Source organism: Wasmannia auropunctata, unplaced genomic scaffold, assembly GCF_000956235.1.
Source record: "Wasmannia auropunctata unplaced genomic scaffold, wasmannia.A_1.0 LD334204.1, whole genome shotgun sequence".
In the NCBI taxonomy this organism is placed as follows: Eukaryota; Metazoa; Arthropoda; class Insecta; order Hymenoptera; family Formicidae; genus Wasmannia; species Wasmannia auropunctata.
Genome location: NW_012028686.1, coordinates 904,984 through 930,520, shown reverse-complemented (window position 1 = coordinate 930,520; position 25,537 = coordinate 904,984). Strand labels below are relative to the sequence as shown.

At 37.9% G+C, this 25,537-nt stretch overlaps 1 protein-coding gene across 11 annotated transcripts in view; it reads left to right on the top strand.

The window, feature by feature from the left end:
* The window catches only part of LOC105459190 (dystrophin, isoforms A/C/F/G/H-like), a 440,003-nt gene that overhangs the window by 336,735 nt on the left and 77,731 nt on the right, over positions 1-25,537 (top strand). For 10 of the 11 annotated variants that reach the window (XM_011704998.1, XM_011704999.1, XM_011705006.1 and 7 more), the window contains 2 exons: positions 710-882; positions 24,048-24,192. In XM_011704998.1, the coding sequence (XP_011703300.1) occupies positions 710-882; positions 24,048-24,192 (318 nt within the window). The remainder of the gene's footprint in view (positions 1-709; positions 883-24,047; positions 24,193-25,537) is intronic. The other variant, XM_011705001.1, reaches the window with a different exon arrangement.

Below are 25,537 nucleotides of genomic sequence, written 5' to 3'. Positions count from 1 at the left end.
CCACGCGCAGACTGCAATTCACGTCATCGCGATGACGAAACACCACGAATTTTTTCTCTGCCGCGCAATGCTCCCCAAAAAGGACCAGACTCCCGAAAATCGAAAGTTCTGTATTTTTTCAGTTTACAGTTTCTTCAGAAATTTGCGGAAATTATTACCGAATAATATATTTTATGAAAGAATTTTGGGGCGCAGTTACGTAACAATAATGTTTTTAATTATGTAGTATTCAAGCGTTCCTATTAATTTGCATCAATAAAATTGCCATTTTAAGTTTCTTTTGTCATAAAATAAAAATAAAAAAGTATTCTTTTTGTAAATAATAACAAGCAATATAACGAATAAATAAATGATGTAAAATCTTTTAGCTCATAAAAGTTTCGATCAATTTTATACAAGTATTCGCTGATTGCTTTTTATTTTTGGGGAATTATTAAAATAACAAAATATATGTACATATACATATATATTGTAGCGTATGTTTTATTTACGCACAAAATATAAAAAGATATTGTTTAATGTATTGTTGAGCAGAAAGTTTATTTTGTTTTTTTTTTGTATTTATATTAATCAGCCATCTCTTAGCAAATTAATGGAACGAACACTTTCCGTTCAACCTGATATTTCTTTAAATAACTGGCGCCTTTCCCGTGGAATCCTGTAATCTCGTTCTTAAGGATCTAAGGAGGCATCCTCCTGCTTGTTGCAGGATCTTCAGTCGGAAATAGAAACGCACCGAGACGTTTATGCATCTTTGAACGGGACTGGACGAAAATTATTGAGCTCACTTGCGAGTCAAGATGACGCTGTTATGCTGCAACGTCGATTGGATGAAATGAACCAGAGATGGCATCATCTGAAGGCAAAGAGCATGGCAATCAGGTAAGTGCTAGAATTTTCGAGCATTAATATCATTACCGTCAATTGTCCTCTCTGAAATTTATAAAAAATAAAAATTTACCATGAAAAAATTAACTTTTAATGATCAGACAAATAAGGCATATAATTATTATTTGTAACAATTAGAGAAAATGTCTTATTTTTGATATAACAAAATGAAAACAATATTTATATATTTAAAAATAAAAGATTTCTGCTATCATTCTTGATTACTGAAAAATAAAAAAAAGGGTACAAATTTGTACACGTAGTACCTCAAAATAACAATATATAATTTAACTTTTATAAAAAATTTTGATTTTTAATTCAATTATAATAAAATAAATTAACATTTTTTAATAATATACAAGCTTTTTATCGATTTTAAATACAATTATATACATATAATTATATATAGAACTAGCTCTGTGCTTGTAATAATATTAGTTTCTAGATAAAAAATATTTCTTGTATACGTTTATTATCAAATTTGCATTTTTATGTTACTTTTTGATCCGAATATCATTAGTATAAAATTAAAGAATGGAGTATTGCGAAACATTATGGGTATGAATATATAAGTCGCACTGATTTTCGTAACAGAGATATTTTTCCTCATAACATCGCAAAAGACAGTTTTCGCGTGTGAAATGGCGTCGTAAATCAACGGGTTGAAAAAGGCCAAGCCGGGAGGAGCGGGCTGGCCTTTTTCGGCCAAAAGAATAACTTCGAAATGCGCAACGCATTCATCGCGAGAACGCGAAAATTCGTAATACGCCTGCGATTTTTGCAATCTCTATAATTCTATGAAAAAGGAAATAGAAAAAATTTTTATATATCCACTGCATAAATTCGCGAAACAGCGAACCGTGCCGGCCTTAACTCTACAAAGTTTTGGCTTTTGACATGCGAACAATTTCGGACATTCTTCTGCAGGATGGTTTAGCGAGGGCTATAGGGTGAATAGTGGATTAACTATGAGCTTCCGCATTCTCGGCGTACCATTCTGCTTTGATGGCGTTGCAGTTATGCGTCATAATAATGCCCACTATGTGCAGAAAATAAAAATTATCGCGCGTTAAAAAGAGAATCTGCGACGGAGGCGAGAGGATTTTGTTACGGCAACACAAATTTACTTATTCGCTCGGTTAAAGAGATTTTACATTTGTGAAAAGAAAATCAACATATGTGAAAATAATCTCTATTCTAGTGAGTCGCTCTTGCTGCTTGAAAATAATTTATATTTGAAGAAAAAATTTAAGAGCTATTTTCACGCCTCCGAATAGCATCGCGAATATAATGAAGTTATATCAAAACTAAATTCTGAAATAAAATAAATATAATAAAAAAATAGAAGCTTAAAAATTCACTATTAAATATATTACTTCTAATCTTTTCTCCTTTTAGGAGACTTAATTTTTTAATAATCAAAAAGCACAGTACAGTAGCTAAACCTCGTTTTGGTTTGCAAGTTCGTTTAGTTTGCACTGTCGGTTCATAGGAAATCCTCACAGGATTTTCCGGTGGAAACTTCGAGAATTCGTGATCCAATTTAGCTTCAAACGTAGCGTAAACTTCTCTTCGACTGTTCGACTATGCAACCGTGGACTGTTAGAAAGCGCATCGAACTTCCGCGGTAACCATATCCCGGCGCATTGATCTGATAGCAAAGCTATGTAGCTTAACATAATGTTATTCTTACTTGTTTTACGTTGCTCATCCGAACGGGACATTGTTGAACATTAAAAAGAAGGAAAGTGTCAATAAAAATGCTAGTGTAGTCGATCTCGATGCAGGGCTATCTGTAGAGATATTAAACTCGATGAAAAATCTTCTTTTCCTCGAAAGAAGGAAAAATGTTCGCAAGGAAGCATTTATATCTACATGGATTTGAGACTTTGAAGCATATCGATAAGTCTGACAGGCAAATTCTGCATAGATATGTTCTGATAAAATTGCGATCTAACATAAAGAAGGATTGATAAAACATGCTGTCTATATAATGCTGGTATTCGAAATTTATACTTGAAATTTAAATTGGCTTATCTTGTAGAGCTGTAAAGTGCATTTATGTCTAATTTATAACAAACGTTTACATTATTGACAGAAAAAATGCGTTTGTATTATCGATATTTAAATATTTTAATGCATTTAATTAAACGATAAATTATTAAGTTTATTTAATTTGTATCTGAAACATATCGTTTTTAACGCCACTTTTACGTGGATTTTCATTTTCGTTATTCTGCAGTTAATTATACGTAGTTAATCAAACATTCTGAATATGTACAATACATCGCGTGTCACTCTTACGCATTCTAATTATTATTAAATTTGACCGTATTATTCGTATTATCGTGTATATATCCAGACGAACGAATATATCATGTTACATGTTTGTAGTGGAGAATCGTTCGGTCATTAATAATGATCGCGTCACTGATTGGACGATTCGGTCCTTATTCCGGAAGGCATAAATGGGTCAGAGCTCGCGCAAAGCTTGCGCCGACATCATTGGCCGCGCCGATCCAATCGATCGATTAACGTTTTTGGAAACTTTCACGGCAAATCCATTTGCGGGGACTTTACCCGTAGTCGGTCGTAATCGGATTCCCCGCGGAAACTTTATAGCGGTGTGTTAATTCTGGGCCCGAGCATCGACTCCGAGATCCGCCGTAAACTTTGCACGGACAACTATGCAACTGGCGCGTTGTTGAAGGGTATCTGGATATTTCCGAAGAGAAAGTCCGTGGTTTGATGATGTATACGCCGGCAGGAGGAAAGTTCCATCGATTTGTCAGTAGGTGGAGGCGCCGCGCAACTTGCGAACAATTTCGGCCATTTACGCGGAATTTAGCCTATCCAATTTGATTTCTCCATCACAAACTCGTTATTAAACTCCACGTCGCTATTCGAGTACGTAATTAAGACATGCTAACGTCGTAATATACGTCTTACAACACCTTCGACTGACGACAATAGTCAACAATGATATTAGCTTCATCTAATTTCAACTTTAACTTCCATTTCAACTTCAGTTTTGATTCAATTTTAACCAAAGCGTTACTTTGTTTTTCTGCATTGAGAAGGAAAAATATTGCAGAAATATTAAAGTCGCAATTATAGAGAGTTATTTTATTTTTAAAAGAGATATCGCAACTTTCGAGAAAAGAATTTGTTCGCCTCTGTAGAATAGATTGCGTGAAAGAAAATATCACGGTTTCGACGTAGATCTCATCAAAATTGGAGTAACGAAGAACTGTAGATAGAGTAACTCACTTTTTATGTTAGACCTTACAGCCCTTCAATTTTATTTTGTGGTATAAACAAGTGAACAGATATCGGGAATAGATACAGATAAGGCGAGATTTCTTAAAAACTCCAAAATTAACTACTATCTATTCTTAGCTATATAAATTTACACACAGCTCTTAGTCTAACCGCAATTGCTGGCACTAATGTTTATCGCTGTTATCTTAATAACTTTTTTTAACCTCTATTAAACTTAACATTCTATATATTATCTTCCTTACACCTTATGTAATTTTTTAAATTCTCCCATAACCTCACCAAAATTTATCTATATCTTCACCAATTTAATAAATTTTTAAATAAAAATTAAATTTTATTATATTTTTCTCCCTCCATACCTAACCCCCTGAATCCTCTGGCATGCTACCTGAATCTTTTCCATGTAAAAGAAATATTTTTCTTAAACTAGTTAGGTTAAACAGGGGGTTAGATTAAAAAAAGATATCTTTATTTTGCTTAGTCTTAACACGAGATATAACCTGGAACGAAATTATTAGCTTTAGCCCAGATTATAGCCTATAGCCTTTAATTAAATTGCTGTAGCTTTATCATGTGCTTAATGAAAGAAGTATTAACTTATAATATAAGTTTTATTTGAAACTGTTAATTTTTTTTATATATGTTTCAAAATCAAAATATTTATTTTGTTTAAATCTCAATTACAAAATATTAACGTAAACATCAGTGAGAAGAATATTCAAAATAATTACTGTTGATTTCCAGATTTCGACCTCAGTGAATAAAAGATATTCTTTCACGGTTTCGTCATTAAGGAACATTTTTTGCGAGAATTTATTTTAATCTAATCAACGCAAAGCATTCCGTTGGCGAGAAAAATAAGTCCCGGGACAATATGAAGTCAGCATTGAGGTCAATCCCGATAAAAGAGCGTGCAATCAGTCTCCATTAATTAGTCCAAATTGCAGCCAGGAGCTTGATTACCGAAGAGATATTCGTGCAGGATGCGAACGAGGGCGTCACGTATAGAAGGATAGAAGTTTACGCTCGTCGACCATATTTACCGGTACCTACTGACTCTCTCTGTCAACCTTCGTTCTCCGTCCGTCAATCTACCAGTCGATCCAGTCGATCTCTCTCACTTCCCTCTCCCCCCCCCCCTCTCTCCCTGATTCTGTCTTTCTCTCTTCCAAACTGTCCGCAGCAGCACTTTGGAGTAACTCCGCAATCAAGCCGCAAATGCCAAAGCCGATAATTCGGCGGCCGATCGTTTTTGGCACCGGGATCAACGAAATCATCGGCGAATACCGCCAATGTTATTTGTGGGAAAATTTTTCAGATTAACTCGGCAAATGTGCGTGACAATAGTTTCCCTCCATTGCGAATTGAAGATCGATCGCAGAGAAATTGTCATCGTAAATCATAATTTACTCAAACAATGGACGAATAATCCTTCGAGTATGGCACGTCATACTTGTAACTCTTCTTGTCGCAGGTTCTTGAACAGATTTGTAGACTTGGCGTCTTGATGGAAACATAACATTAATTTTCTAATTGTGACATTAGCTAAAAAGAAAGTGAATAGATTTTGTGAATTAAGCGTGAAAATGAAATAGTAATATTTACACGGAAAGAACGATTTTGTTGAAAGGTTTAAAAATTTTTGCTGAATACAGATTTAAAAATAATTTTTGTTCGATAATCAAAATAATTTGTTGGAATGTTAAAACTGATAAGCATTGCTATGAAACGTTTTGATATTTTAGTAATCATTTTGACTTTCCAACAAAATTATTTTGATTATTGAACAAAAATTATTTTCTGATCTGGATTCAGTAAAATTGTTCTTTTCGTGTAAGATTTCGATTAGTTTTAAGTAAAAAGTACGTAAACATGCAATATATAATCAGAATTTTTTAATAACTAGAATACATATAAATATCAAATTATTCGCGCGGAAAAAGTAATTGAGAAATGCGCGATACTTTACAGTCTTCATTAACAAAATCTTCGTTATCGCTACGATGAATTCATCAAATTTATGGCCTTACAGAGGCGCTCTACGCTCAACAGGAATATGCTCTTTGCAAAAGTGTCCTGCCAGAAATAAACATCGCAATGACTTATCAAAATGCGCGTTAAGTGGACTTCGTGATCGATGCAGCCGTCTCGCCGCGCCTCGACATAGATTAACGAGGATAAAAAGCCGTCCGTCCGACCCTCTTTTCGCCGTCGTAATACATTCGCACGGAATATATTTTTTTGTTTTTCCCGCAAGATACCGGAACCGGTCGTAAAATCAATATCAAGGGGAAAAGTGGTGGGGAAGCGGGAGCAATTAGTTACCTCGGCACGCACGCTGCCAACGACGGCGACAGCATCCGGCGGTCGGATACGCGGACTTTTCGGACTTGTCCAACATCCGGCGGTGCTACCCCGGCGGCGCGCACCAGCATCCGGACGACAAATAAAGGTTTACGAACTGCGCGAGTGTTTGTAGGCGATGCCACCGTCGCCGTTGCCCGTCGCACAGTCGTCCCGCTACTCTCGAGTCGCGTAAACTTGTGTAACAATTGCTAGCGCGCGGTTCATCCCGAATGACCTATTGTTCGCGGCTAGCGAAAAAAAGGAAGAAAAAAGAGAGCAAAGCGTTACTGCGAAAGTATGCACAGATATGAATTTTGCGTTCGGCTGAAACTACGGCGCGTGAAATTATACCGACAATCGGCGGCGCTGTGAACCGATAAATCTTCATTGGATGTATAGTTACGCTCGAAGAAATCTCTACCCTCCGTCTTCCGTTATTTCGAGCAAATTTCTATGCCGCGCGTGAATTTTATAATTATAATTTAAATTTAGATATGCGCCCACGCGCGCTAACATGTACGCAAGTGTCAAAATTGAATTACGCACACGCTTGGCTTATTTATAAACTGCGATGATAAATGGCTACCTACCAATTAATATTTCTTTTTTTTTCCCGCGCGTTTTTCAACGTAGCAACGGAATTGCGAATTTATTTACTGACCAGCTGACGCGGGATTCAACAGTTCAATGAAAAACACGGGCAAAATGAAAAAGAATTCGAGTGGCTGCGAGGCATAAACGTGTCGTCCGCGCTCGATCGGAACGAATTAATATTCCATCGCGCTTCGAAGCGTCGATGTATTGACGCGAAAAATCCGGAAGGCAGATGAAAGCGCGCTCGCGCCGTATTTGCAAATGAAGTTCGCGCTACGAAAACTAGATGCACAGCAATGCACAGGCAAATGCAACGGCACGACGCGCCCGCACACACAAAGTCCGGTCACGAAGGCAAGACGCCGCGAAGTCTGAGACACGGCCCTTAAAGCGATGCTTGTTAACGGGGAAACAGGAATCGGGAGGAATAATTATCGGTGTCTTGGTTGCAATATTACTGCCGTATTTAGATTCATTCGACGGTGCGTTCACGCGCGTATTCGCGCCACATCAAAGGCAGCCGAAAGCGAAATGCCGACCGTGGCTCTTGCGTACAATTGAAGATATATAAGCCTTTGAGGATGTCCCGGAGCCTCAGCCTCAATCTTTTCGTCCAACCGATACGAGAAACATTTCTTCACAAAGAGTGCTCTCTATATCGTAGTTGAAAATTATAATTTACATGTTTGTTTAAATCTATCTCTACATATTTTTAATAAATCTAGGTACAAAAAACTAGAAAAAAATAATATTATATATATATATATATTTATTTATATATGGATATATATATTAAGAAATTTTCAGATAAAAATTTATTTATTAAAAAAATTATTATTTTATAAATTGAAATTGAATAAATGTCAAATACTAATTAATACTCCTATAAGTTATGATATTTTTAAAGTATACATATAATGAATTTTTATTTTGATTTTATTTATTTTTATAGACTGAACAGTTAACTTTCGAATTCTTCATGACTTATTTTCCTTTTAGATTTCTTTGCAGAATATTTTTTCACGCTAAGAATAAAATTTCAAATTAACTGATTAGTAAAAGGATAAATTAACCTTCCTTTGTTAGATTTATAATACATCGCACGTATTTAATATAAAAATATATATAATAAAGATAACAGGTATAAAGATCTCGATACGAGAATAATAGATATTTTTCACTTCATGTAGGCGCGTGCACGTGGCAGCACGCTAAAATAGCTTCTCATTTGATCAGTGACATTTTCCATAAATAAGATTGACGGAACTTTATCTCAGGGAAATAATTTCAAGCCAGATTACGCGGCCGAACGCGCCGTATGTCCGATTCGTCCCGTATCTCGCGAGCGGGGCGTACAAGCCGCGACGGCAAAAACACACGCCGCGACACCGACAGCGCGGAACACGACGTTTGATCCATCGCCGGACCGGAACTGACAGCCAGATAATCGCGGGGTCGTGATGAATCGCTCGGTAAAGTCTTATCAGTTGGCCCCCGTTGCGCGGCGTCGCGGTTGGCGCTCGTTCGCCGGCTCCCCGAACGAAACACGTCGCCGGAGACTGTCACGTACAAGCTCGTTCAGCGCTGTTCGCCCGAGCCTTTTTCTCTCTCGATTGCGGCAAATCGAAAGTTATTTTTACGTGACGTCCCACGTAACGTGCGGTAACGCGCGGCAACATGAAGACGGCAGCGCCCGATACCGAAACGAACGACCATAGCAGGAAATTTGTTGGAATCGGTGGGGAAGGGGGGGAATGGATCGAATGCGAAGGAACAGAAAGGGTGAGAGAGAGAGAGAGAAAAAGAGAGAGGAAGAATGTGTGTGCGTGTGTGTGTCAGTGAAAAAGAAGGGGGAGAGGAGAGAATCGCTTCACCGATATCCCACAAAACTCGAAGCGATGCCCCTTCGTGACCAGAACGCGAGAACGCGGACGGAAGGGCGAACTGTATACGTAAAGATGGAAAGTTGCAGACTGCAATAAGGACGGCGCTTGCGATCGCGATTAATCGAAACGGCGAATGGTGTTGAAAAGTTCTATGGGCGTACGATGATGCAAGAAAGATGGACAGTACCAAATTAAAAGTAAAACTGCATTTTTGAAAGAAATTCTAATGATTTTCGACTAAATTGTGTGCGTGAATGTAATCTTTATTTCTTAGAGGGGCCGGTATGTACATATTTAAACATTAGAAACATTAGAAACGTGGAATAGATTTTATTACAATATAATTTAAGACAAAAAAAACAATTTAATCATTAGGTGGATAGGTAGACAAATTCGGGAATTCGTAATAATTAATTAAATATTAAAATTGATTAATCTATTAATCCGTTTCTGCTGCTCTTCGCTATACTATTGTATGCTCAAATTTTCGAGTCTCAAATTCACGTGCGCGGAAACGCGCATGCCATTTCCAGCATTCAAAAGCGTTCGCGAGCCCAGCGCTGTGTCAAGGACATCAACAATGACGTCAATAAATCTGTCGCGCCGTCTGAAACTTCCTTCCGGTTTCCGCTCTCTGGCCGATCGTAACTTACTGATCCCGCGGCTGGTTGTATTCCCTGCAACGCGTGTATCACTGTGCGAAGCAATAATGTAAGCTTAAAGTACGGGTAAGGTGCAGCTTAACGCTAATCTCAAGAAGCTACCGATACTGAAGGTGTCGATACTGGTCCCACTGGTCCCGCCCGATAAATGCAATTCGAGCGTCATTCGGTACTCCGCTGTGCAAACAATCGAGGATCAATTTAGGTGATGAAACAGTTAAACGATTCATTTTGAGAATCCATTTATCACTATAGACATGGATATCTAATATTTGTAGATAATCTCCTTTTCAAATATCTTTTCCTTTTTTGACATTGATACAGATATTTTGTGACAGAATGTAAATTTGTAAAAAAAAATGTATCTTTCATATTCGTTCGTGGTTTATAAAAAAATTTTTAAACTCTCTTTCTCTCTCGCAGTGTAAAAATAATTTTTATTTGTCGCTCGTCTCTAAGCTCGATATTTACATTCGTTATATTTTATTTCAATCCGGCAATATGGCCACGCGCATTTATCAACCGTTATCCCCGTAATATCATACTATATAAAAATATCTTTTTTTTTATTCATTACCGCTTGTTGGGGTTGCGAATGTTTAAGTATTACGAATGTATTCGCGGTATTACGGGGGTCGAGAGGGTTAACGAGTGTCCCTATGTTAAAGTGCTTACATTTGGTTTATGTAGGGCGGCAGAAAGCGCGCGCGAGTTCTGTTGGTACGTAATTCGGGACCGCCCTTATTGCCGGGCATTACGTCCTCCGCGCGCCAGATGCGACCCAACGTTTACTTAGCCATTCTAAATCCCGCGTGTGTGTCCACACGCGGCCCACGGGAAACGAGCGAATTCGTATGAGTGCTGGATTTCATCCGTTTATGAGCGTAGTCGATCGAACGCAGGATTTTCCTCGTTAATCTTCGATTTAAAGACCCGGCCGGGATACGTCCGAGCTGCGTTCGAACCCGTTTTACGGATCGCGAAAATGGCGATTCGCTCGCGGAGATGTTGGCGTATACTTGGATTATCGTTTGGAAAGCTTTTTCGGCCGTTCGGTTGTTTCGAAAAATCGACGAGAGCCGAATAACACTTTTGCACGCGCACGTGCATCGTCTATTCGAGATTGTTTCAACTAAAGTCACCCTTTTGAAAAATTCTAACGCGTTCTGTTCTCATTTCTCGCATGTTCATTCCCGCGATGGATTATTCGCGTTCTTATTACACAATTATATTTGGAACTCGTAAAGAGATTGCTTCAAGCACTTATCTTATAAAAAATGTTAAAAATTCATGAATATAAATTTTGAAAGAAAAAGATGAAAAATATTCATTAAATAATCGCATGTGAGTCTATGAAAAAGTATTCTAGCATATACTTTTTATATGGTTTTTGTAGTTTGTGTACTATTTAACCAATGCATTTTAATTTAAATAAAATAAATAATAATTTTTTAATTATTATTTAATTTTAATTATTAATAAAATAAATATTAATTATATGTATAATATAATAATAATCAATACAATTTTTTGGTTACAAGACTGCTGATAATTGCGCGTTAAACATATTAAAAACTAACATGTATGTAGATGCAACAGAAAAATGAAGAACCAATGCAATGAAGCGACTTAATTTATCAGAAGGAGAAATAGATTCTCAGCAAACTCAGTTTTTAAATTTCCCGATGTATTCGCGTCAAATTGATTTGTTATATCACAATTTACATCTGCAGTATATATTTTGTATTGTGTGCGCAAATTGATTTTCTGATTCAGAAAAGAAATGGCTGTCAAGAGAAATAACTAAAGAAATTGTTTTCCCATGGAATTTCGAGATCAATAAATCTTTAATTCGTAGGGTTGTATGGATACTTTCTTTCTCGCATATATTTGTGACTTCCAAAGTAAAATTGTGTGAAAATAACTGTTATATCCTACGAGGATAACAAAAATTACAAATAACTGCATTTACACAAATAGCAGAATTTTATCGTGAAAATCTGATTTTTTACACATAACGGATGAATATCATTAAAATTAATATGAGCGCAATTAAATGACCGCTGAAAAAAGAATGATTGGAAAACCTCCTTATATCTTTTCATAAAAAATTTTTTCCATCAATTTTCATGCATATCTTTGAGTTTTTGAAATGCACATTTCGAATGTATCTTCGAATGCGTACCATCATCCCATTCGACCGATCGTATTTTTCTATTTTCCTCTATTGCAGATCTATTTCTCGCGCGATCACTCATTTTTCACTTCGTCCTATGCGGGCGCGTGAGCGTGACTGAAATTTGTAACATCCTCGCAAATGCGCGGTGCACAGGTATCCGTTAAATCGCGTTTTCACCTTCTCCGCCCTTGTGCCCCGCCAACGTCCGGGTCCCGCGAGAGGAAATTGGCCGGAAGCGTGCGCGTAAACGCCGGCATCGTCAGCTACCGTCACGGATACAAATCGCGGACGATTCCACGGGAAAACGGATTCCAATGGGCAGCAGGAATCGATGGACGATCCGCCGGATCTCCGTGTGTCCGTTGCGAGATGGACGTAGGGAGAGCGAGAGAAGGCCGGATGAAAGAAGGGAGTCTTGTGTTCGTCGAGCATGAACACGAGCTTCGTCCCCCGGTGACAAAGCGACTTGACCCGTTCAGAAATTTTAATTTCCGGCTGGCTGGAGACTCTCTGAGAAGATCCTCTCGCTAAAGATGCATCGGGACCCAGCATCAGACCCGTGCATCAGCCGTATTGTGCCGGGCAACTAAAGTTGACGACGTTGTGACCGTGGCTTAGGGAGGAGACGACTGATCTCCGCTTGTATCGGTGAGGAAATGACAAAGAGAAGGATGACGAAAGGAAGAGCTCTCCCTCTTTCTTCGTCCAGCCGCATGGCCACTCAAAGCGGGATCCGTGAAATGAGATTCTCGATGGAACAAAGGAGGCCACCACGTGCCGCAGAGAGCGCGCCGACGTCCGAATCGTCATGATAAGACGCGATTCTCTTTTATGAAATAAAAACATGTATTTAATCCACGCAAAAAATTAATTCAGTTTTATTCTGTTCTGCTATTTACGTGAAAAATATATAACTACGGTCAATTTTTATACGATGTATGAATCCGAAACATGATTAAATGTGAATGAAGCGTATTTCTAAGCGCCAGCTGAGAGGTATATTTTACAGCGGAGCTTCATCGGTAACTGCTTGGATCAAATCGTGCATGGATGAATAGAGACTACAGAGATTGACGTGATATAAACAAAACAAAGTTGCAGCAATAGTTCGCGTTTCTCGCTGTTCGTATCGTCAAAACTTTGTTAGTAAATAAATATCGTTTACCTTTGACATTTAGACATTTAAACTCCTAACTAAAGTCATTATACTTTAGGAATTACGAACGATTACGGCTGGCTCTGTGAATAGTTCACCACGTCGGATGTATCGATTATATACACGATCGGAAATCGCTGTCGATGAGTTATCGCTCGCTCCCGACGAGAAAAATAGTTCGAAATCTCTCCAGCGTATTCTGGGAATTCGGGATCTAAACGTAGGCATCGCCCTTCCCCTCTTTCCTCCCCCGGATAATTCCGCCCTCTCTCCGGTATTTGCGTTCTCATTAGGAAATACCATAAACCGATTCAAACGGTTCTCCGAATCGCCGCCACCAACGCCGTGCAAATCCGCAAGTTGGATTAACCACGTGCCTCTCTCGGCCGTGCCGGTCTGCAATCGATATCTACTCAGGCGATATGTACAATCAAAAAATCGCTCTTTAAAGTGCGATATTAATCGCGCAGACGTCATTTGCGCGTTAATAAGACCTCAGCGAGTTCATTATAGGATTTCGCGAAATGTTTATTTCTCATTAAAGATCGAGGCAAAGTCTGGGAAGAGTTAGTGAGCGGATAGCGATTTTGATTAACGTAATTAAAGGAAAACTCTTACAGCTCTCATTCATCGATTTGGTGTCACTGAGCAAAATATTGGAAGTAATAATGACTGTTTTGTTTCTTATATGCGACGGAAAGTAAAATGTACAGCTGTAACGTATACACAGATTGTTTGTGCTTTTACTTTATTTTCAAAATACTGTGTATAATCTATGCATAATCTCTTCTGCCGTAATATTTTTACTAGCAACCGAAGTTTATTGAGCTATCAATGTCGCATGATACGCAACTACATTTTCCTCGTGTATTTTACAACGCATCATCCGAAACGCGCGCGGTTACCGTTTTATCGGATATGCGTATACACACTGAGATCGTCGCATATCATTTTCAGATATAATCTTGCGGTGCGGTTATGCGAATATGAAAAACATCAGCAAAAATGTTTCAACTGTTTGTCCGCGCTGCGATACGAAACGCGCGGAAGTTGCAACTCGAATGTATAGGACATCACGACAAAATATGCGTTACTGTTATTTGCGCAAACGATTCGCAACGCTCGTGGCGAATCCGTTTTACGAGCGAAAGTTTGTATTACGCTCTCCGCGAGAGCGACAACCGGCGTGTATCAAATTGCGCAATAGATAGTTGACAAGATCTAATTAACTACGCCAGTTCCATCGGTTTTGCGTGTGACGATCCGCATTTTATATAAATTGAACTTGTTACGTTATCGATATAAAAATGTGTCATCGGCAGTTTTGCGCGTTGCTGCTTCGTTTCGAAAATCTCAAGCAGCTGCTCCCGCAGTTGAACGTGAATCGGGCGATAGGTCGTTCTCTCTTTCCGATTGTCAACTTGTCCTTGGGTTGACCCGCTCGAGAAATACCTTTGATCTACGGAATAATCGAAGAGATCGTTCACTAAAATATTGAAAAATATGCGGAACGTTGCAAGGGTTACGTTTTCCATCTCATACATAATGGATTTACATGTGAAGTAATACACGGCACCAACGCAAACAACTGTAAAACACGTAAACTCACACGTAAACCAGAAGCTTATCGGAATTGCTATCGAACGGAGCTCATAACTTACTGAATACAAACGTAGAGTAGCTGATTCTAACGGAACTGCAATCCGGTAGGAGTGGATTTGGTAGCATCCTGCGGTAGGTCGGAACTTGTTTGAGATTACTGACCCTTTCCGGGCGAATAGTATCAATTGACATATCTATTGCATCTATCATATCATATATATTTTGTTATGATATATATATATATATGTATATAATTATTATTATTAAATGTTAATTTAATAATAATTTATACTAATAATAAAGGTATAATATAACGAAATAGATAACGAAAATTGATATAACAGATGCGATACATATTTAACATTTAATAAAATTTTCATTCTATAAATGTAAAATACACGAAAAGAACGATTTTGTTGAAAGGTCTAAAAATTTTGCTAAATACGGATCTGAAAATAATTTTTTGTTGGATCATCAAAATAATTTGTTGGAATGTTAAAACTGATAAACATTGCTATAAAACGTTTTGATATTCTAGCATTTTGACTTTCGCATCAAATTATTTCGATTATTAAACAAAAATTATTTTCAGATCTGGATTCAACAAAATTGCTCTTTCCATGTAGTTTTTCATAATTTATTAAAGTATATTTTCATGGAGATTATAACTGACCAAATATTTGCGTGTCACTTTTGAAAGAAATAATAGCAAATTTCAATTTAATCCTTAAATAATTTACGACATTTACAAATGATATCTATTTTGAGAGTGAATGAAATAGATACTTTAGAGTTTAAAGCCTCATTAGAAAGTATTTAGAACTTAATTTCCGAACATTATCGCTGTATTCCTCTCATTTACCAATAGCGATTTGCGCAGACATATATTTGGATGGTTGATCCTCATTTTTAGTATCAAGTCGCACTATTCAATTGTCCATAATGGACGGAGTTGCACCCCGAAAACTGCGACGCGGAGAGATCCGCTAGCGGCGCGACGCTAATGGCGGCGTTGTTGATGTTGTTTATTGTAGAAGTTTGGGCCGGTTTTGTGTAGCGAGTCGACCTCGCTCAGATTGGGATTGTACCGGTAAATTGTTCCCCCGAGTTGAATTATAACGCTCCGCCCGTTTGCGGCAATTCCATTTGCCCGCTTTATTACGTTAACCGGCGACGGCGACGGCGACGGCAGGAACGATGACGGCGACGAGTCAATGCCGTTGACGAGTCTCTCTCCGTGGGAAACGTCGACGGCGAGCCGCCGCCGGCACAATAGATCAAAGAGCCCCATCGAGTGGAGACCCGCGTCTAATTGTAACGCAGTTATCGTGGTCGATAACAAATATACCGGAGATCTGTCGCAGAGGGAACGGTGTACGAGCGCGATCCTCACCGGGCAGCAGTCAAAACCTCGTTGAAACTCCGAGTTGGACCGGATGTTCATGTGGGCGCGTAAAGAGGAGATAAGATCGAAACTAGGTACATCTCGTTTTACAGAGGGGGATGGGAAGGGGGTGACGTGTCGCGGATAACGAACACGTTCTGCGAAATGGGTCAATTTCAGTTTTACGACCGCGTCGTCAAGTGAACGGAACTTTCCGAGTTAAAAAACGGAGCGACACGTAAGAAAAGCCGACGGTTGCATTGCACGCGCGCCTGTGAGTCAGCCGATTCTCGTAATGCTCGTAAATTAAGTGGATTACAATTAACTCCGTCAGTCAACAGCTTATACATTTTCGAGTCGAGCGTGTTTAATTTAATTGGCAGTTTGACAACGAGGAGGATTTGTTCAATGATGAATGACACGTATTCATTAATGGATGTTAATATATCCATCAATATCCGTTATTACGCATGCAAGCGCATTTGTAATAATTATTACAAAGCAACATATGAGCAACATGGGCAATACGCTAACTCACATTAGCTTAATATTGTATTTCTGGAGTGAGAAAATATTTTACTATGCAAAGTAAAGCCGCATTACTGCTCAAACAGTTTGCGAGCGAATTTGCCCGCTATCTCAATAATAATTTCGTCTAGACGTGAAGTCTATTTATAACGGCCGGCTAATTTATCGCGACCACGTGGCGGATTGCGATCGCGCGATGCTATCGCGAGATCGATGGCCGCAATGAATTTTGATAGCTCCCTATGGATTCGCATTGACTATCAAGATTTAATACATTTCTCATTTGCCGGAATAGAACGGTAAAAAGGTTCGCGCGCCGAGCGAACAAAAGTTTTCCGTTATATATTTTCGACACGAAGTCTCCGTAATTGATCACCTCGGCGCGTTAATAACGTATATCGACATTAAAGCTGTCCGACGTAAACGAGAATTATTTACACTTATGCGATTACTAATTCTATATACGTGGATAAATCTATTAAACAGAAAATCTGTTTAATAATATTAATTAGTTCTGCAGGTATAATGAGTTCCATAATGCAGTATATTGCTGCGCACATTTTGATCATATCGAGCACAAATAGAGGAATGAACAGTTATATACAAGTTTAATTTTATAACGGCTCGTGTAACGTACATATAGATTTTTCGTACAATTATATTTGTTACAAATTTTAATAAAATAACAATTCTCTTCTTGAATTGAATAGAAATGTGTACGTATAATAGTAGTTGACAATTTATTTTTATTTCTGCATTATTTTAAGTTTATTCTTAAGTTTCTTACAATTTTCATTATTATTATTATATTATTCATATAAACATTTGACATAATATATTTGATTTGTTATAACTTTTACTAAAAAACGACCAAGTTTCTCTAATTATTTTTAAATAACGATAACATTTGTCGAATTGCAATTTATAATGAAAACTGTGACATCTTATTAAATTAATCTGAGAGTCTAGAATATTTTTATGCAAGAAACTTACTCAATTCCGTGGAAAAATATTCACAGAAGTATAACATATGTTTTGATCGAGAAGGAGTTTCTTGCAAATCTGAGTGACAGATTTAACAGCGTACAGCAATACATCTTTTTATCAAATGGATTGCCATATATGAAGTGTGTATTGTTTTACATTCATAAATTCATCCCTCTAGACATTTTGCCGAGACTCAGTCTCATGTCGCATAAATGCAGGATATAGTTGAAATCGCATTGTAGGTTTCCGTGGAGACTATCAGTATTCATGAAATTCTTTCAATGAATTTCAATGATTTCAATAGTAGGACGCAACACTTTCGAATACGGGACAACATTTTCTCATAAATTTTTCTATATTCACGTTTAACAGATTTTCAACATTAACTGAATGTGCATAATTTATTATATAATTATAAATATTATATTAATATATGCATAATTAAAATATATTTAAATTTTATTACAATTATACTTCAGTGAATTTCTCTTAAGAATATTTATATACAATTTATATTTAATCTATGATTATTTTACTATTTTCTTGTGTGTTATAAAATGTTTGAGACATTTAAAAAGTATTTCGTTATTTATACAACGAAAGAATCTAGTATGATCAAATATACTCAGTTCATATCATCAGACGATGTTTAGATTTACCAAGCAAATATAAGGACTGTTGCAAACCGCAAGACGGCAATTTTCAAAGATTCCAACTTTGCTCCGATTTTTGTTTCAAATCTCTTTCTGGATGTGAGCCATTCCCTTTCCGGATTCGCGCTAAATCGTTTCCGTTATTTGCCGGATAGTCCACGTTTCCAGCTAAATCCGACGTAAAGCCCCCCCGAAACGCGTAACGACTTCCGCTTGTTTTCGCAGATGTTTCCTAAACGTGTTCGACAACGAAGATAGATTAAAGGTGCGTCCCGGAATTTCGATGTCGTTGAGAACTTTGCTTTGTAACTCGACTTATCCTAAATCCCTGGTCTATCGATGCCACGGTTACAGCGTTTCGCCGACTTGCATGCACTTCGTGTGCCAAACTGTGCTCATCTCCCGTCGTTTTAATTATATACTTAATCTCCGCGTAATCTGGCGATCTCACGTAATCAGAGGCTTTACCGGCGCGTTTTGCATTTCGCCACGCTTTGCAATTCAATTCTATACATATCTTATTCTATATGCGCATACGTGTATCTGTGTGTTTTTTTTTTACTTTTCCTCGTAAATGCCGACGAGTTCGAATTACACCGCTCTCGCATTCGCATAATCAGATTTTCCGCGAACTTTATCCGATACCATTGTGCATGTTTCTTAATTGCTCTGCAAACAAAAAAAGACAGCACCGTTATATTACTGCAATATTGATTTCCTATTTTTATAGAATTTCGTTATTAACGTTTTTTTTTGCGAGAGCATATTGTTACGATTTCCATAAAAAAAAGAGTTTTATTAAAAGTACTTTATATTTTCTGTGTAAAATGTAATTTACATCGCATATCTATTTATAATTGTATTATAATAGATTAATATACATTATATTCGTATACATTATAATCTCGAAATCACAAAGTATTTTATAGAAGTAGTTTATTTATTTTCTCTTTTCACGAGAGAGGAAGCATCTCCGCTCTTCTTCGAGTATGTCACTCGGTAACTAACGTCCCAAATGACTTTTACCACTCGACAAACAATCGTATAGGTATCGTCACAAAGCCACTTTTAACAATAAAATCTTAACCGGTTATGTTATTCATGATTTATTTACTTGAGGCTACGTCGCGGGACTTTATCGAGTAGGTGCGAGGTACGTGACGTTTCTTCGGCAGATTTTTATAGCCGCCCAGGAAATTTCCCGATGATTTATTTTACATCAGCCTGGCACGTCGTAAAGATCGCTCCGCTCGCAGGGCAACTCGGTTCTGTTCGCCGAGGCGACAGTGTAGCACCACTTACTGAACATTTCAATTGAAATGCGATCGCACGAACGAGAAGTATATCTTTCCGTTAGTGGAGGCTCTCCTGTTTCTGGCAGCCGGACGACGAGCGAAAATAGATGTTCCGCCAAATTCTCTTTCGTGACCGTAAGATTCCATTACTGACGTGGGTCCGACGGACGTCCCATTAATCACACGTATCTCGTTTTTTTTCTCAATTACACGACGATAAATTGCCAGTGTCCATATATGAGCCGCGATTAATTAAAATTAATAATTTCCAGACGATGTAATATGAATCTTGACGAGCGCGTACTGTGATAAAAATGATTCTTCGTATTATGAGAAATATCACGATAGAAACTCGCAGAAAAATTATTTTATCAATATTTTATATTTTGCTTTTATTATCTATTTAATATCACAATTTTTCTATTTGTAAACTACTTCATTTTTTATCGAGTTATCTCTATAACTGCCTATAAATTCGTATACAAAAATGCAATTTTTTGAGAAACACGTAAGCATATATACAAGCTGTCTCGCAGATCAATTCTTTTCTCTCCCGGCGTGGAATAAATTTTGCGAGCGAGCATCAGTCCCCGCGTATAACAGCTACGTAGAGCGAGAAAAGTTTATTCCCGCGATTCGTCGGAGCAATGAGGACGATTTCTTCCGGTAACCCCGTACCGCCATCCATCGCGCGAAATATCCTCGCGCCCTTATCTCCCTGGGAGAAGTGCAATATTTGACGTGGTTGTGTCCCTGTATACGGACGCATACGTGCGCCTGTATACGCGCGCTCAGAAATCGCAAAAGTACGCGAAATTCCGCGCGGCTCTCATCGACGTTACAATAACCGCGATATATCCGGACGCGCGAGGCTGCTTCTTTGCGATACGAGACGACGACGACGACGACGACGACGACGACGACGGAACCTTCGGTGAGGGGCCGTGGGGGAATAAGACGATGGGAATTGTTGAATGTGACCTAGTAAGTGGGTGCCGCCACACCGGTGGCGGTGCAACAATGGAGAAATATAAATCTAAATCCCAACCGCCATCCTTCCTGCCCTCCTTTCGCCCACGGCCTCTCCTTTATCTTCCTCTTTCGTCTATTCCGCGAACCTCCGGCACCGGCGACGGTGCTTCGTTGTCCTGGCGGCCGGCGGCAGCGGCGGCGGCGCGCCGCTCTTTATCCGTGAATTTCTCTCGCGGCATTCAGGTTCCTGGCCTCCTTCGCGCTTCCTACCTCTTTATGCCGCCCTCGTCTCTCGGGCCTCTGTCTTCCGCTTTAATTCGCCCTACGCAGAGTGTCTTTATTCTCGGATCACTTTGAATTCTATCCGCGCACGAGTCGTTCCGACAAGATAATGGGCGACAAGTTAAACAAGGAATAAAACAAGAAGAAACATCCAGCTCAGCGAGCGTTATTTTTTATTATCTCTAGTTTTCGACGTTCATGCAAAGTGTAAACGCATCCTAAACTTTTGTATATTTATACTTTTACATTTTTCACGTCTAATCTTTACATTGTTGTATGAAAGGAATTCCGAAATTTACAGGAATTTTTTTCCGTTAAATTCTTTATAAATTATCTCAATTCCTGCAACTTTTCACTGAATTGTTGGAGAAATAACACGCACAGTAAATTAAAGATCTTGAAAGTTTTTGGAATAAGAATTACCGTTATATCATTGAAATCCTGTGAAATATAAATCAAAGTTAATCTCATATTATCCGAATAAACGTCGGATCTTTTTTTATGAGTTATATTGTAAGAGATATGACATTTTTCACGTGACTCAAGATGTTAGACATTTCTCTTTGCAAAATTATAATAACATCACTTTAGAAAACATTTAAATTTTAGAATCAAGTATTCTAGATTTAATACTTTTTCTTTCTAGCAAGAGGAAAAATTCGAAATGGTTTAAAATTGATAATTAATACTTTTCTATTCTAAATTTCACTTACACTTTATATGATAAATTGTGTGATAAAAGAGCCAAGAATTAAACTGCTTACTTCACAAATTTTAATACTGTGATAAGATGAGAGTTTTGTCGGTATTTCTATCGCCATTTTCTTTTGCTAAGTTCTGCAGATGTTACGTCATGTTATACCGTACGATGTGACCCGTACGTGCGTGGACCTGCGAGACCATTATCTCGGATACCTGCGAGATCATCTCCTCGGATTAATTCTTTTCCTCTGACTTATCCCGCATATCTGTCCTGTCCCTTGCATTGCTCTAACATCCTTTACTTCCGTTTCTGTCTCCCAGCGGTGCCTGTCAAGAGTCCTCATTCTTCTTGAGGTCGTCTCTTCTGTATCCAGTTTCTACGCACTCCCGCGTCTTCCAGTGATTTCCCACTGGTCTTTCATTTTATTTCACGTTTCCGTCCAGTTGTATTTACTTACTATTAACAAAACACGCAAATATTATACGCGCCTTTCAATATTTATTCTGCATTCATTTTTATCAATTTAATCTATCCACTGCACTCCACGTGTGCACTCCGCCTGGATCGCCTGCCGCAAAATATCGCCGTTTGTACAACTTACTTCTTCTCCTCCCGTTAAAGACAGCTCGTGACCTGACTTTTTTTCACGCTCTTGTATCCTTTTTCTTTTTTGAAGGTACTTCGTCGTCCAATCTGGTTCTTTGTCTGCTTCTTTGTCTTAACTAACTTTATTCTGACGAAGCATTCTCGGTCGCACTTATTATCAAGGATCTCTATTCATTCGCATCTCTTGATCTCGTCGTCTCGAGCTCCTGTCCTTTGTATTTTTTATCCCTCGAAACCATTTTCTTCTTATTATCTTACTCGCCTTCTCTCGAGATCGGTTTGTATACGAGCGCTTTATGTCGCCGCGCTTCTGGCGCGTATTTTTCCAATTTGCCTGAAGATCGTTTTCCTTCTTGCCTGTGATCGGCTTTGCCACCGGTCTTGCCTTTTCCCCCCGCTAACTTTTCATCGGCCGTGCACGGTTTACTTGCCGCGTCGTCGTTCGAAATGTTCGTCCATTTTAATTTCCTCAGGACTCTTTTGCTTTCCATATTTACATCGTTTTACCCAAGCCACGTTTCACCCGCAAATATAATACACTCCATCTCTACCCTCTACCGTTTCTTGAAATTTCTATTCTTCAATTTACATTTTTCCGAATCGTTATCGCCTTCTGTGTGATTCCATCGCAACGAAACGCGTTACATTTCGCACACCTTTTTCCAATCTAGTCTTGATCTGCTTATCTTAAGTATCTATCTGATTTCCTCGCGTCGTCGCTTCTCTCTTTTCACTCATCGCCCGATGTTTCACTTGGCGCCGGCAACATCAAGGCTTTACATTTACTCTCCTTTCATCCACTTCGTACGCGCCGCTCTGCCTTACCCAATCCTTTTTCCTCATTCTCTCTCCCGTCGACGACTTTACCTGTCTGTCCCCAACAAATATGTACTCTCTTTTACTCGCATTTACGACGAGTCGAACATTTTATACGTCTTTCTTGCCGCAGCCTACGCCTCGCGAATATCCATCAGCGCGTTGAGAGGATGTAATCCATCCCTCGGATGGATGTGTAAGAACGTTTTACAAACCTATTTCATGGAGATATTTTGATGTAAAATTTTCCGATATTCTTACCATAGATTGTTACTTATGCCATGAATTTTTTAATATAAACATTTGTATATTAATGACATTATAACAATAAGACATTTTATGATTTTAATATTATGATATAACATTATAGCTACTTCTAATTATAATTGGAAAAGCCAACATGTAATTACTTATTTTTTCAATACAAGTTTATATAATTTCCTATTATTTTATTTTTTAATCAATTTTAAAACTCGATTGGCGTTCGCTACATCTAACAGAAAAGCTTATATATTTTAATCCTTTTTTCCATTTCCATTGAGACTTTATTTTTTAAAATATAGAGAGCAGCATTTATTCACATAAAATGATAAAAATTGATTAAAAATTTTGAAGTATTTTTAAGAATACAAATATAAAAATAAGTGTGTCTTAAAGAATAATAAACTTTTTATTAATAGTTGACAAGTTACAAAATTGCATGAAACATTCCGGCCAATATCAAGCAATTCTTGTATTATCATGTCATTTCAATTTTTTGTTATGTTTCGAGCAGACTTTACATGATTTATTTGGCTGTTATTTCTTACAATTAGTAGTTAGACGGAATAATCTTAGGAAATGAACTCAATTATGTACTTGTAATCAATGCTTCAATGTTTGGAAAATAAATACGATATTAATGGGTAAAATTTAAATTAATTTCTCATAAAATGTAGTATTTTCTAAAAAATTTGAATGTCGCAGCGCTTAATATAATATTTAATATAAGTAACTTTTTTAACCTAAATTATTTTTAAAAACTAACTCCATCGTAGAAACTAGTAACGAGTTCGACTTGTTATGCAATTCTATATACATGCTGTTTTTTATATCATGTATAACTAGATCAAATAAATATATATTAAGTATAAAACGGAGAACGATATTCAATCAGTGAATGTATTTTAAAATTAAATTTATAGATATTGAGCGTATATATAGCGTGCATGTTTTTTTCTGTGCAGAAATCGATTGGAGAGCAACACGGAACACTGGAACGCTTTATTGCTATCGTTGCGCGAGCTCATCGAATGGGTGATAAGGAAAGACACAGAGCTCACCGGCCTGGGACCCGTTTGCGGCGATGTGGCTGCACTACAAAAACAACAGGCAAGTCGTCGCACATAGCTGTTTCGCGCATATATTACTTGGGTTCCGCGTTTCGTCGAATCTCAGTCCGAATAAAATCTGTAGACACGTATAGGTACCTTTAGTCAGCGTTTATTCGTTATCTTCGGGAGATTGGCATACTCCATTTAACATCCTTTGCCACGCGGCAACAGCATCAATCCCGAAACTTCAGGATTCGAGCCAAGTTACTTGGATATGACTTATGTACCTAAAATCGATTTCACATAGTCGTCCTCCGGAGAGGACTCGCAAGTTTCCGCTTCGCAAACTGATTGGACGAATAGAATATAATTACGTATAAACTCCATGCGCTATCAGGCGGATGTTCAACTGTCTCTACGAGACACGACAGCTCATCCGGAATACGGATATTTACGTATTCTCATCACGTTTGAGTGTTCCGCCTCATGGAAACGTGAAGTCTCAATTACTTCGCTGCTCTTACGTCAATTGTGCGCTAAATGCTTCAGCCAAATTCGCTGCTGATTAAATAAATTTCCAATTCATTGAATCTTTGACAAAAATATCTATTTTAAGAGATTTTTTAACGCTCTTTAACGAGAGACGTTGCTTTTTGCAATACATTGGATTAAATCAATTGACCAATTCTGCGAGGATGACAGTATAAATTACATTTTAGAACACTCTATTTTAAGATATATTCTAAATTATTTTTCATTATTCTCTCCAACCGTTAACTGCGTAGTTTTTTTAAAATTGTATTGGCTTCGTATACTGCGGCCAAAATTGGATATATATGCCTGAATATCCTTCGCGCGATAATCTACAAAGGTGCACACTGGTTTGGATTAATCCAGATTAGAGCACGCATGTTGCTGGCATGCAGAAGCGCCTGTACTATTGATACAGGTAGTATCCGAGTGTACGGAGGTGATAAGCCGCATGTCCCTCGACCAGATCATTGATGTCATCGTGCGGCTAGATCTGTGCATGTATTTGTCACTCGCATCGTAGAATACAGGAAATGGCCATCGATTATCCTTAATTACTCAGGCGGAAGGGTAAGGTGCTCAACCGTATACTCATCCGATTGCTTCTCGTTAATACGATACGCTTTGAAATTCAGCATAAAAATCATATTGATTAATCTCGCGATCAGTCAATGAGATTCTTTATTTTATATGCATATTTTTGCATTTATCGATTAAAACGGAAGAGAATGACATTTTTTTCAATTCTCTCTCGTAATACTGTTACAATTAAATTTGCAGAAAAATATTGCAATTACCAAAAAACAAATTATAAGGTGTAAAATTATTTTCTACAAATACTTAAATTTATTTCCATATTACAGAAAAATATA